Source organism: Gossypium hirsutum, chromosome D04, assembly GCF_007990345.1.
Source record: "Gossypium hirsutum isolate 1008001.06 chromosome D04, Gossypium_hirsutum_v2.1, whole genome shotgun sequence".
Classification (NCBI taxonomy): domain Eukaryota; kingdom Viridiplantae; phylum Streptophyta; class Magnoliopsida; order Malvales; family Malvaceae; genus Gossypium; species Gossypium hirsutum.
This window is the reverse complement of record NC_053440.1, coordinates 1,034,338-1,049,378: the sequence shown is the minus strand read 5'-3', so window position 1 is coordinate 1,049,378 and position 15,041 is coordinate 1,034,338. Positions and strand designations below refer to the sequence as shown.

The following is a 15,041-nucleotide window of genomic DNA, read 5'->3' as shown; positions in this document are numbered from 1 at the left end:
GAATTTGTATATCATTAAGATTCTTAATATATCATTTTCCACGTACTCTTTGAAGTATGAATTATTTCAATTCCACCTATGATCGAAGTTATAAAATATGCAATATCCTAGTATGATCCAACTTTTTTTTATGCTATGCTAAGATAATTTTGTTAATATGAAAAATATTTTTCTAGAACAACAAATATATTCTCAAATTAAAGAGTTTGTGAGTTGTATATGGTGATTGTGCCTAGCACTATTCTTTCAAATAGTACCATACCCAACGATATGGTGCAAGAAAATATTTTCTATTTACATATTTAGCATCGACCTTAGAATATTTGAATTCATAGTCCAAATAGTCTGTAAATTTAATTATAATAACTTATATAAACTTAATTTGGAGAAAGATTTATGTTAAGTTATATCCCTATTTATAATATAAAAATTAATATAAAAACTATAATATATAACTTCTATTAAAAAAATTATATAAATTGTCCAAAATTTTTATGACTTTTCTTATAAATAATTTTTTTATAACTTTATAAAGTTATTTTTTTATAAATAAATTATGATAAAAAATTATAACATTTTTATGAATAAGTATATTATTTTCATAATATATAGCATAGACACATAAATAAGTTATGTCCATACTTCTAGTCATGTAAATTATTTTTTATAATAAATTTTTTTGCTATAATTTTAGAAATTTTTAGGGTTTAATATTTTTTATTAATATGAGAAATTTTTTATCATGTCCATCTCAAACACTCATACATATTCATGCATATAATATATTGTTTATAACTTGTATAAAAATATTTTTTAAAATTATATTTTTTTATAATTACACCAAAATCTAATTGCTAGGCGGCTCTCTAAGCACTACATTAGTTGAAATTGGATAAATTTATAACTATTTGTTTTATATAAAAATAATTTAATCGTTAGGTATATATATTAATATAGATAATATTTTAGATCGATCTGATAGAGATATCTTAACTATTTGTTTTATATAAAAAGAATTTAGTCATTAAATATATATTTATATAGATAATATTGTAGATCGATATGATAGAGGTATTAGATCCGTTCGAAATTTTACATGTATAACAAGTACAATTATTTTAATATATTAAAACAATTGATTGACTTATGGAGCAAGTTGTAAAGTATTGGTGCAGAAAAAAGATTACTTACCAAGGACATGCCAATATTAGTTGTGATGATTTTAGGACTTTGCAGTTTATTTTTTCAAATTAAGTAGAATTCTATCAGTTGACTCTCTATACATGATAGAGTTTGGTCATAAATTCTACAACTAAATAATTAGGTTTACAGGAAATTATTTTTGATAATTTTTGCTATTTTTATCCTTAAAGAAATTGCAAGTTTGTTGAATTTTGCAAAATAATACTTTGGGAATTTTGGGAAAACACTTAACTGGTCAAAAGAGGTTACAGTTTTTCTTGAGAATATGTTTTATCAATCTTCAAGCTTATATGAGTGTTCACGTTTGGTTTAGTATCCACATATCGAGCTGAGTTTGAATATGCAAAGAAGAAATTGATTAAAGCCCCTAAACCTTTCTTGGAAATCAGTTTTAGGCTTCCTCAGACCTTTAGGTTCAGATATAAAACTCACACATGTACAAGATTATTGATGATTTATTATATTTAGCTATACAAGGTTATCTAGGATTGTAAAAGATGTTTAAGAAATCTGTAGCACACCTTCACCATTTTATCAACATTTCAGATAAAGAAATTTGATGTGAGGGTATGAGTGATAGGCAAGAAAAGGAGGGATTTGTTGTACAACAAGATGAATTCCTCCTCATTTTATCATTCTCTTTTATGAAGATACGACTATGGAAAGAAAGAGAACAATCACAATGTTTGGTTAGTAGAGAGTGAAATTACCAACATATATGGGAGTCCAGCTCCTACAAAATCAACAAACCAATGGCTCTTTTAGTGTTCAATGAAATTGCCTCATCAGTACATGATTTTAATTTTTCAGCTCATTCAATAAATTTCAAAAGGTCATTAATCACTATAGCTTTGTTGAACTTGGTTTCATTGAGTAGAAATATACTTGGGAGACTAATTAAAAATGGGGGATAACAAATGTTTATGAGAGGGTTGATAATTTTCTCTGTAATGAGAAATGGAAGCTTATTTATCCTGAAACAATGGTGTATCACCTCTCTTTGGGCACTTTGGGGTTGAGTCCTCTATAGCCACACTTGAAACCTTTTAAGATTTACAGCCCTTTTCTAAATGGAATAAATTAGATGAGTAGCAAAATTTTTAGAGAAAAAAATTAAAAAATCCTTACTACAATCTAAAAAGTGTTGGAATCTCATTTCGTTCTTGTACAAGCTTGAAAAAGAAAGAGTATCTCAAATTCTGAAAGAGGAAGAGCTCCATTGGTTCTCTTCTCACAGTTGAGATTGTCAAAGAAACATTGAAACAACTCAAAAAATGCTCAGGACAGACTATTAGCTTCTCCAAGTAAAAACTTTCTATTTCCAACAACAGTCTTGAAAGGGCAACCAGAGAGCTCACAAGACATAATAGCATTCCCAAAACAACATAATTGTACTACATTTAGTGGAAAAAGTTCAAAACAGGTCAGCAATTTGGAAGATTAATCAATTATCTCTTGTTGGTACAGTTGTTCTCATCCAAGTTGCTATTGCTTCTATCACGAACTATACCATGCAACCCACTAGGCATATTAGGCAAGTACTACCGGAAAGAGGAAAAAACCCCTCATATTAACTGGAACTTTGTTTTGCTTAAATTGGAAGGGAATTGGGTCTCAAAAACAAAAGATATGAACCTTTCTTGCTAAAATGGGTTTGGAGCTTCATGATGATATTAGGAGACTGTGGAAAGATGTTATATGTACAAAATATCTTCACAAAATTTCTTTTTCCAAGTTTCAAGCAAACAATGTTTTATGCTCTATACTTGAAGAAGCATCCTTGATGGGAAGCATGTTCTTGTGACTGGAGTAAGGTGGAGTTTGGGTATTGGGTGATGGTTATTATACTAGCTTTTGGAAGGATAACTGGTGGGATAGTGATGTATCATCCCTTGATTTGAATAAAAATTGGGATAAGGTCATGGTTAATGAATTTATTGATGAAAAAAAGGTTGGAATAAGGAGAAACTACTTCAGAAGTTGCTAAGCTTCCAGTGAACGTTCTATTGATAGAAAAAATTTAGGGATTCGCTAAGGAAGTATCTTTAGAGAGCCTATCAACACATTCCCTTGTTATAAAAGTTATATAGAAGCTAGAAGTAAACCCAAAATTCAGACCTTTTCGTGGAGTGTGATTAATAACAAAATTCTCTGTAATTCTTAACAGAAAGAGCAAGAACCTCAACGAGTGGTGTTTACATATCTCCTCCTCGCCAAGTCAGCCACCCAGTCAAGGCTTAGCTCGCTCGTGTTCAACACCTCGCATGAGTATCACCCCTTGGACCTGGAGTATATAACTAATACAAGCATGCTTAATTTTTCATAATTTATATCATGTCTGAATATATATATATAAACATACTTATCAAAATGAAGATTCATGGTAAGGGTAACACAGCATTTCCAAGCCCCCAGACTCATTCCTGTGACATACTTGCACTAACCTTTCCAACAACCACCAGCAAGCCCTTGTCACCAAAGCCAACAAGCCTAACCATTCACCAACCCACCCTCTCCACATTTTAATACCTACACACCTCCTTTTAACCCTTCTCTTTATTTGTTATCCGCTTTATTTGTTTACTCATCTCTTACCGTCTATCTTACCAAAACTTTTCATGAAGTATCCATCTTCATACATTCTTGTACATGGTATAGAATATAATCTTCCAAGGACCCTCTAAATACATAAAAAAAATAACACCCATGTGGGACATATTTTTGTGTTTGACACTCTAAATACGAAGCAAACCATCTCCTTCTAACCCCCTTTCTTACGCACAACGTATTCCTCAATTGATGCCCCGTCCCCTTTTCCAATCTCCATATTGCTACCTCCCCTCCAGACTCTTCTCACGAACTCTGTTTAACTTTATAAAACCAAGCGAACCCCCCCTGAATAGATCAGTGTAAACCCCGTTACAGTAAACCAACCACCAAAAAAGAGGCCATTTTGAATCTCAACGGTGGATAAAAAGACAGTCCCAGCATCAAAGTCTTGAATCATTGCTTAATGTCTTTTATAAATGAGAATGGAATCAATAATTCAAGATTTTCAGTAACATGTTCCCCTACTATCCTCTACCAACAGCTAATTGGGATACTGGCCTTGTGAAGGGTTTAAATATTAGTCACACCACAATGTTGTGACCCTTGTTTTGGGGCTTCTGACTTTTTCCGCCGCAGATGTTCACCTCAGTCCACAACTTAAATCCTTGGGTCGTCTATCTCACTATTCCCATTGTGTCTAACACACAGTTTGATAGGAGAGAAAAACAGGGGATAGGACGAAAAGAAGTTCTAATCTAATGTTAGAAGTGCATGCTAACATATCCTATCCTGTAACTCAACCATTAAATTCAAACATTTACCTTCCAATTCTTTCTTGCCTACCAAAAAGAGGCTAAAACCAGCACTCCAAAATTATGTCAGACAAAATTCGCTTATTTATGCATCGTAAACAAACAGAATATTCATCATGCATATTAGAAAACAGAGTTATGAATTGAAGCATACCTTCAGTTCTGATGCTGGAATTCTTGGATAAATTTAACTAAGAAGCAAGTAGAGAAAAGAAATGATAAGAAAACAATCTCTCAAGACATCCTCAAAAATTAATTTAGATCATAAGTAAATTAGGGTTTAAATTCATCTTTAGCTATCAAAAGTTAATTAATCATGTCAGTTCTATGCGTTATTAGTTAAAACCAAATCGATATAAACGTTTGTTCATTGCATCCAAAAACCAAATCGATATAAAGGTCCAAACAAATTACATGAAATCAATACTATAGAATTTCATGAAAGTCGGTTCGGTGCATCCAAAACAAAGTTTTAGAGAAACAGATTGGAAACAGAATCAGGCGCTGGAGCTGGAGCTGGAGCTGCTGCTGGGCCTGCAGCCATCCTTGGAGGAATCATGTCCGTTGGACGGATGATGGTGATGATGATGATCATGTCCGTCGTCATCACTGTCGTCTTCGTCGAAGGGCTTTTCTTTATGGTAAATACAACAGATCTTGGAACTCTTCTTGTTCATGAATTCGTTGTCCACGGTGCCTTCTTTCCACGTAACTTTCTTCTTCCTAGGGCGGAGTTCGAGGACGAGGGCTTCTTGAGGCTGCGACGACGAGGAGGACGCGCCCGAGGTGTTCTCGATCGTCACGGTGGTTGTCATGGAGGACATCGCTGATGACGATCTGTTCGTGGTGCCTATCGCCGTCGGTCGAACCATCGCCAGAGATTATCGCCGTTCGATTTTTTATTTTCTTTTTGTTGATGAAATAATAGGCTTTCAGCTCCCCAATCAGCCGTTCAGTTTCATTTAATTGCGTTGTGAGGGCTTTGTTTTTTTCATAAACATCAATCACACGTGTGCATTACATGTCTCTCCACTTTATTTTAATTAGAGTCCGTAAACCGATTTTTCGGGTTTTATAGGGTAAATTCCATGGTTGATCCTCCAACTTTCATAAATTTTAATTTTAGGTATAAAAAATGTTTGTAATATGAGCACTACCGTTATTTATTTTTATTATTTTAGTGACTCATCCTTAATTTTCAATTACATATTATTAATTAATTTAATTTTAATTTTTTTTATTTTTAACTCATTTTATCTTTTCAAATTTTTTAATTTTTTTTCTTTTTAGTACTAATTTTAGTTTTTTATTAGTAAAAGAGAAGGGGGAAATTTGGAATTTTACAAGAATTATAATATTTATCTTTTTAATTTATTTTTTAAAAAATTAATTTTAGTTTTTTCAATAAAAGGAAAAGCACGAGAGTTTATAAGAAATTGTATTAGTTTTCATAGGGAAAATTTGTTTTTTTTTTTAAATTCAGCTTATCTTTTTAATTTATTTTAATTTTTTTAGGTTTGATTTTATTTTTTTAATAAAAAAAAGGGTTTCATCTCATTAGATGAACTGACGACCAAAATAAAAAAAGTACTAAAGTTGGGTGACTAAAATGATTGAATGTGATGATAAATTAACGAAAAATATCTAAAGCGATAAAAATATCTAATGGGAATAATTTTCGATACCCAAAATGAAAATTTTTGTGAAAATTGAATGATTATCTATATAGAAGGCATTGAATTTCATGGGGCTAATTGGGTTTATTTTAATAGATTTAAGTTAGTTTGGGCTTTTCATTCTTATTTGAGCCTTGGTTAATTTTTAATTAAATAAATATGGGTATTTGGAGCCCACTTTTGTTTTAATGACCCAATAGGGTTTATGGCCCAATTTTATTTATATAATATTTCAATAAAAATGGAAAATTATAAGATGGATTCCCTAATTTTAAACTTTATAAATTAGTCCTCAAAATTGTTTTAGGCGAATGGTGGCCTCTAAGTGGCTAGCCATCCCTACTAAAATGTGTACTTTGTAACATCTTTCACCCGTCTCGATGTACGGTTCATGATCTTACATTCTAGAATGAGGTTATAGTGTTTGGATTTCAACATTCCTGACATCCTATAATCTCACGTTACGGTCATCCTGCAATATACATTCTTAAATAATCTAATATTACAATAGAATCTGAAATTTAAGACAAAATTATCTTCTATTTTTATTATATTTATCGGTATAATTCATTTTATTATTTTTAAGACAAAAATCAAAATATCTCTTTTTTTCTTCTTCTCTTTTTCTGTCATAAATTGAAAACCCAAACTCCTAGTCTTCTCCTCCTAATTTTAACTCCACACTCTCTTGGACATTCATTATCGTCTACAGTTAGGTAAGTTTAATATTTTTAATTTCTAGTTGTGTCTTCATATTGCTTTGTGATTTATCGCATTGAAAGATTTTTTTAATTTTTTTTTTCTCAATATATGTTTTAGGCTTCATGTTTGTTGATTGTTGTAGATTTTTTTTTTCAATTTATGTTATAGGCTTGATGCTTGTCGAGTTCTTTGTTGTTGATTGTTATGAATTCTTTCGTTTATTTTTTTGGTTCTCTTGACTATTATGAATCATTGTTTAATTAATTAAGGAGAGTATATAAAGAGAGAGGTAGAAGGAAGAGACCTTGTATGATAACCACCGTTGCCATCTCTTCCTCTATATGGTACCGTTTGTAAGTTTTAACTAACTTCCTATTTTCAAATCCAAAATTTCTTTTTGCTATGAGTTTATTTTATTTTATTAAGAACAATTGCTAACTTTTATTCGATTAATTTAATATTAATGATATAGATTGAAGTTTGAAGCTTATTTGTTTAGCCATGCCGTTCGGATAGAAAATTTCACCAACGTCATAGCTTTCAATCAAATTCTTTTTTTCTTTACAGGATTTTAGATTATTTTTTTTTTCATATATTAGATTGTAGAATGATCGACACTTTGGTGGATTAACTTGTTCTTTAATTCAATGGTTGAATTAATTATTTGATTAATAGATCCATATTTTATAACAAGGACAATATAATAAAATTTACTTTTTAAGTAATTTTACATTTAATCAATTAAATACTTGAATTTCACATTCCAACAAAATGAACCAAACAATATAATCTCACATTCCATTCACAATCTTACATTTCCATAATCGGATTACGAAGCATAATCTAAAATTCGACAAATCAAACACCTTAAAAGGTTATTTTGTGTCAGTGAGTGATGATCTCTAAACAATGCATAGTAGAATTACAACATAAGGTAAGATTAAAACCTAAACATCGTAACATCTAAAGCATTAATTCTTTTTCAATTCAACTAAAACTTTATTAATTTTTTTCCCACCACCATTATAGGTGGCCATAACCTAATCTATGTTACAAATGTGTAAATCTATACACTCATCAAACATGCTAACATCTCATTTAAAATACTCTTAAAAACAAATACAAATAATTAAATATTTACCCATTAAATTTGTTAGCATGTAGCATCATATAATTTGCCTAAATTTATACTTAACTACATTATATAAATTGACAAAAAAATATTTCACAAACAGTCTTAAATAATTATAATGTCTCTTTTTTTTAATATTTTACCATACCCTATAAGATACTTGTCAATTCCTAACCATATTTCTACTCTATATCAAATATTAAATAATATAGATATAAAAGAACACATGATTAACTAATTAACTACATAAAAAAGTAAACAACAAAAAGTTCAAATCACTTCATTATTTTTAGTAGGTTATAATCAAAACACCAAGATAACCAGGATCCTATGGCATCCACATACATATATATACAGGTATTCAAAGTTACTTTGTTTTGTTGTTCCCACTCTAAGAGCAGCGGGTAACTAACACTGATTGCAAGCAGTGAAAAGTGAAAAAAAAAATCACATTTCAGCAAACAGTTTCTCTGCCTTACCACCTTCAGCTAGTGAACCCTTGGTCCATCTTTTCAGCATTTCTAAGGCTGCCTTGGGCTGGTCCATAGGCACCATGTGACCAGCATCATGAACCTGTTAAAGATCATCATGCAGCTATATCAACAACCAGCCAGCTGCAACTAGATTTAAAGACACGGGTAAATGTTGGTATAGAGAAGGACCAGACCTTAAGAAAACCAAGAGGTCCATGAGTTTTCAAGACTCCTGCTTCCGAGCCATCAACCACAAATGGAACCTCTGGCGATGCTACAAATTCTTTTCGACCAGACCATTGCATTGCATGAACCCATCTTGAATTGCCTGTTCCAAATATGATATTGTGATCCGTAATTCGCTAGATGTATCTGGTATAATTTGCCCCTCCCCCCATCCATAAACGAAACAGAACATGCTTACCGAGCCAGTTGCAGATAAGATCATATTCACCAGCATAGACAAGAAGCTTGATTCCGTCCTCAAGGAGAGCAGGAATGCCAACTTCAAGATTCCGCATCCAGTCAACCAGCATGGCCTGATACACTGTAGGGCTGCAGGAAACGAATTCTATATTCCCAACACCAAGAGCATCCCTAACAGATTTCTTGTTCAGAAATGTCTCCATGTTTGAGAAGTCATAGCAAAGACTCCCCTCACATTTCTTTCTAATATCATAGTACTGCAACAAGAAAACATTGGAGCATTTCAAATTTTATTCAAAGAATCATAAGATATCAGGCCACAGATGACTCCTCTCAATAGCTTTTTTTTTTCCCCTTTGAAGTGTCATGTCTGACCTCTATGACCTTCTAAATACACGAAAAAACTTCTAAAAGAATCGAATATAACTATGTCAAACACATACCCATATCAGACACTCACAGTTGGATCTGAGTAATTTAAGTTATAAGTGGTTTAACAATAGGAAAAAAATTCTAGGTATCCTTTGCTCATATTGCTCATAAAATATCTTAAGAAAGAATGTCAATGATATTAAGACCAATTTCAGGCCCTACTCCATCATTCATAAACTATATTCATTTTCTTTTCTAATCAGGCAAATTACATTATTTGCACAAAAACTTTTCTCCAGATATTTTAGAAGAAGATAGTTTCGTAATGCTAGGAAAAGAAACACATTCTACATCACAGGATATTACAGCAGAAACAAGAACAACTAGAACCAATTAAGCAAAAAATTCATCAAATCTGTTTCTAAGCATTAAAAGATAACTGATCCCACGTAGTAAGCAAATAATTTATGTCTCTTACATTTATACCACCAGCACGTGCTATGATGCTAGCGAAAATGGTATTGCAGACAAAATAGGAAGCCATGCAAGAGACTGTACCATCAGTGCCTGGAAAAATGGTTTTCCAAAAAGAAAGAAAAAGAATCAAGGAGATAAGCAACACTGATTCAATCTGTGATATAACTTTTTCTAAAGAAAATCTTATAATATAAAATGCAGAATTGGGGGGGAAAATCAATTCTTTGAAGTTTGAAAATTCGAGGTAAATATGTAGAGAATGATCATACAAAAGAGATGAAGCCATTTCAGATGCAAAATTACCACAAAGCTTTATTGCAAATTCACAAACTGGAACCAGCTTGTTGATTAAACTATAGTCAGACTTCTTAATTAACCCCATGTCTAAAGCATAATCGGGGTAAGCTTTATACTGGATTGCAGGGTCAGTCAGGCCATTTCCAATAGCAAATCCCTGTAAAACACATTGTAGTTGAAGTAAGCAAACAAATGAATTGATTCAGACGAGTTAAAACTTCGGGAAATTAGTAAATAAAATCTAGAAGCTTTACGTCACATAATTAGTAACACACCTTCAGGTTTATATGAATTCCATCTTTAGCTTTGTTTCCTCGGTGGAGTCGGGCAGCAAAAGCTGGAATGTAGTGCCCAGCATACGATTCTCCAGTTATATAAAAGTCATTCTTGGCAAACTCAGGGTGTTCAGCAAAGAATGCCTAACATAATAAAAAGAGCACAGTCAAAACAAACAAATTTATTTGTTTTTCTCTAACATATTGAATGAAGTTTATTCACTTCCACAATATTGACAATAATAGTTCAGTGGAGAGTAAATAATTATGCTAAACTCCTTTTCTTCCAGAATAAGATCCAATGATAAACAGACTAACCTGTAAAAAGTCATAAAGGTCATTGCTAACTTCGTCTTCATTATGACGAATGTCCCTTCGGTCAGAGCTATAACTAAAGCCAGTACCAACAGGCTGGTCTACATATAGAAGGTTTGACACCTAAACACAAAACCGAGAAAGAGGAAAGATGAAAACATGTCCATCATCATTTATATAAAGAACTTAAAACTTTTTAATATTACATGGTTTCAAAACGATACAAAATTATAATTATTCAATGTGATACCTAATTTGGAAAACACCAAATACCAAAGAACGGAGAATATTAAGAAAAATACCTTGTCCCAACCAAACTCATTCCAGACAAGAGACATGTTATCAGAAATGGAGAAAGGGCCATTTTCATAAAATAAAGCCAGTTCACTACTGCAACCTGGACCTCCAGTCAACCAGATTACAACAGGGTCCTCTTTGTTACTGCGTGATTCAAAGAAGAAATAGAACATTCTGCCAAAAAACAGGAAGAGTGAAACCAAATTGAAAAGGAAAATATTAGTAACATTTAAAGGGCGAAAAGCAGGGGAGAGATATAGCAAGTAAGCTGTTTGTAAATTTCGATAAACCCACCATAGAGGTAATTAATCACCTCTATCCATTTCGGGGGGGGGGGGGGAGTGAAAACTGAGAGATTGACTATATAAACTGATAATCAAGCATGAAATGAAGATTACATGTAAAGTTTATAAAGTTTAATTAACCTAATAGCGGAACAAGAAAGCTGCAATCTGGAAAATATGTTATTCTGTGACTGGATTATTTTAGGCTTGAGTATCAAGAAAGCATTTAGTCTGCAATTCATTTCAAAAGACTTTAATAGATATGGGCAAAAGATGAGCTCGCTCAGCTTCGTTTGTTTAATATATATTTTTTCCTTGGAGTCCAATTCTCATCGGTATGAGTCAAGGGAATGAAAGGCCCTGTAGCCTCTAATTTCTTGAAGAGGCAGATGATAACCATTCAAGCATTAACATTTACAAAACAAGTAAGATCATCATGAACTGCACAGACATTTATGCAAGACCAAATTGTTTGAGACAAACCTGTTAGGCTGTTACATATCTAGAGACTAAATTTAAGAAAATTTTAAAAGAAAAAAGATTCTGAATTTACAAGGCAACGGGAGAACTTACATATAGAAATTCACCCAGAAACCAAATAAATTTCAGGGATTTAGAGATTAAGCCCGAGAGGCAACTTAAGATTAATGAAAAACTACACACTGAAAATTACAAAAATAAGATTTATTTTAAAACCATGAATAACAAGAATCAAGCAAAAAAAAATAGAGTCATCGCCTTTTAATAACTAGAATTTGAAATTCCTATTCCAAATTTAAACATCGAAAATATTCCTTAACAAATGAAATACTGATTTTCTTTAACTAAAAATTATTTTAAGATTAAAAGAAAAAACCCTAATTCCAATTAAATCCAAACTTTCAGCTATAAAAAACCAGAGAAAAATCACCTCAATATCCAATTCATGGGGCTTTAATTATTAAACCCCCAAATCTACAATGTTAACCCCCTTCACCGATTAAGTTACAATAACTATAATTTAAGGGCTTGTAAAACCCCCCAACGAAGCCGAGCATTTAGCTCAGTGCTTGGAGCGTGATTCCTGCTCAAGAGCATGGTTCTCGAATCAAATTTTTTTAAAAAAAAATCCTCCAACATAATGAAAATTGAAAAAAAAAACCATCAAATGAATATCCCAGTTAAAAAAAATTACCTGGCATCATAAGAATTAGGAAGCTTGTAATAGCCAGCATGATGACTCAAATCGTCAACAGAAACCCCACCAAGGGCTTCCAAACCGGGGAACTTGAACCGCTTTTCCACCAGCTTCGAATCCTGGGGTAACGAAACTCGGCCTCGATCGACCAGGTTAACTTCCTCTTTAGGAAACAAATTCAACTCCCTTATCAATTTCTTTGCTTGCACCGACGGAAAACTCGACCCGGCAAAACGTAGGTCGTCTAAGACAGGGAATACGGCGGCGGAAGAGGAAACCAGAAAGAGATGGGAAAAGAATATTAGACTTAGAGATTTCAGTTTCGCCATCTGTTTTTTCTAGGGGGAAACGAAAATGGCAAGAGAAACGAGTATTTATAGTTAAAATGAGTGAAAGAATTACTGACAGTATGATGTTTGGTTATCTAATTATAAAATTTTTATTTTGACCTACAGGTTTGGATCCGCTATGGCTCCCGCCTATATAAACTCACCCTTAGTCATCAGTTTTATTTTTATCACCCACATCTTATATCGTTTCTTTATGGTCACTAGTAGAGGTGCTCATGGGTCGAGTGGCCCGACGGCTCACCTGTAATATGAGAGGGTTCGGATAAAAATATAAACCCGAAATATAAGTTTAGGCAAAAAAAAGGCCCGTTTAGAAAATGGGTCAGGCTTCGGGTACCACTTTTTTGACCCGGGCTCGGCCCGAATATAATAAATATTTATTTTTTATTTTTTTATTTTAAAATATTTTTAAAATACTTTTTTTAAATTTTTTTATTTTTAAAATAAATTTTTGGTGTTTATTAAAAAATGGACCGGGCCAGACTCAGGCTTAGGAATTTTTTCTCGGGCAGGGCCTAGACAAAATTTCAGACCCATATTTCGGGCCGGGCCGGGCCTAGGACGCAGGCCAAATTTTTTCTGAGCCCAGCCCGGCCCATGAGCACCTCTAGTCACTAGTGATGATGTTGTCTTTTTCTAATTGATATAATAACACATTTAGTCTTCAGTACTTACACAATTTATTAATTTGCTCTTAATTTTAAATAATTCAATAAATTTAATCCGCCAATTTCATAAATTCTATCAACTTATCCTCAAACACACATAATTAAATGATGGTTATATAGTATTGTTTATATGTGTTTATATTTAATTATAATTATAAGGCTCAATTGTTCATTTAGTCCTTTGAACTTACACTTTCTCTCAAATTGGTACTTATATCTTTTTTTGTCTCACGTTGGTACCCGAGTTTCCATTCCGTCAAGGGCTTTAGTACTTTTTTTTTGTAACGAAGTTAAATACATGACACATGATACTCTCAGGTTTTAACACATGGCAATGATAATGCTATAATCTATTTTTTTAATAAAAGTGTTTAAAAATTCAAAAGAAAATATAAATTATAAAAATGTATGTATCTAAAATATTAAAAATATATATAAAATTCAAAATAGAAAAATCGAAAATTCATAAAACTTACATCTTTTTCTAAATAAATTGAAAATAAATTAAATGAAGATAAAATTTAAAATAAATTTTATATTTAGAGATGGATGCAAATTATTACACGATTCAAGTTAACAAGAATGTAAAAGATTATGATTTGAAAATGGCTTATAGGAAGCTTTTTCTTTTTATTTGTTAATTATTTGTTAGGTCTCATAGAAAAAATTGGATTCCTTCGTTGAAAATGTTATTAGCACGATCATAAATGAAGTTTATCAAGATTTTTAGGTTTCTTTTAGCTCTCAGTTCATCTTTTCGCTTGGAAATTTCAAGGTTTCAAACAATTTCTTGAAATTTCTCCTTAAAATTAAAAGTAGCAAACTTTTTTAGTTTTCATCGCCCTCGAATGGATGGTAGGAATCGAATATGGAAGAGACGCACGATTGGAAGTTAGATCGGGAGAGGTCGGAGACCCTTTTCCACAATTAAATGTGTTTAAATATAACTATACTTATATTTAATTATATGTCTTTGAGGATCAAATTGATAAAATTTGTAAGTATTAATGACTAAATATGTTATTATATCAATTAGAAAAAATATCAAATTATCACTCATGTTTACTATTTAATAGGAAGTGACCAAAATAAAAACGATCTAAAATATGAGTGATCAAAATAAGAATGATATAAAATATTGTTAACTAATTTAAAATTTTTCATAGTTCAATGACCAAAACTCAGAATTTATTTCTCACAACATACGGGCCTTTTCAATTATTCGTAGATTCTATGTTCACCCTCCACTAACACAGATAATTTTTATTTTATTACCTTTTTAAATCCTAACATATTTACTATCGATCCCCGACTTGGGTTCTGGGGATGTTACATTTACATTTTATAAAAGTGGTTAATTTTCAGTTTTGGTCTTTTTAATATGCTTAAATTTGAGATTTAATCATTATACTTTAATTTCTAACATTATTTGGTCTTTATATTACAAAATGCTATTAATTAGTTTAATATTTTATTATAATGTAATCAATTAAAATGTTACGTGATTATATATAATTTGAAAGTAAATTTCTAAACCCAAAACGTAGAAGAACTA

The 15,041-nt window shown here is 31.7% G+C and overlaps 2 protein-coding genes across 2 annotated transcripts; both read right to left on the bottom strand.

Moving 5' to 3' along the window:
* Positions 1-4,917: 4,917 nt before the first annotated feature.
* On the bottom strand, positions 4,918-5,574 carry LOC107941674 (protein phosphatase 1 regulatory subunit INH3). The gene has a single exon (XM_016875248.2). The coding sequence runs from the start codon at positions 5,435-5,437 to the stop codon at positions 5,063-5,065; it is 375 nt and encodes a 124-aa protein (XP_016730737.1). The 5' UTR covers positions 5,438-5,574; the 3' UTR covers positions 4,918-5,062.
* Positions 5,575-8,330: 2,756 nt separating this feature from the next.
* On the bottom strand, positions 8,331-12,961 carry LOC107941679 (serine carboxypeptidase-like). The gene is made up of 9 exons (XM_016875255.2): positions 12,466-12,961; positions 11,013-11,181; positions 10,714-10,833; positions 10,396-10,539; positions 10,127-10,277; positions 9,825-9,913; positions 8,973-9,231; positions 8,743-8,876; positions 8,331-8,648 (listed from the first exon to the last, which is right to left on the bottom strand). Exons 1-9 carry the CDS (start codon positions 12,795-12,797, stop codon positions 8,523-8,525), a joined length of 1,524 nt encoding a protein of 507 aa, XP_016730744.2. The 5' UTR covers positions 12,798-12,961; the 3' UTR covers positions 8,331-8,522.
* Between the last annotated feature and the right edge of the window lie 2,080 nt (positions 12,962-15,041).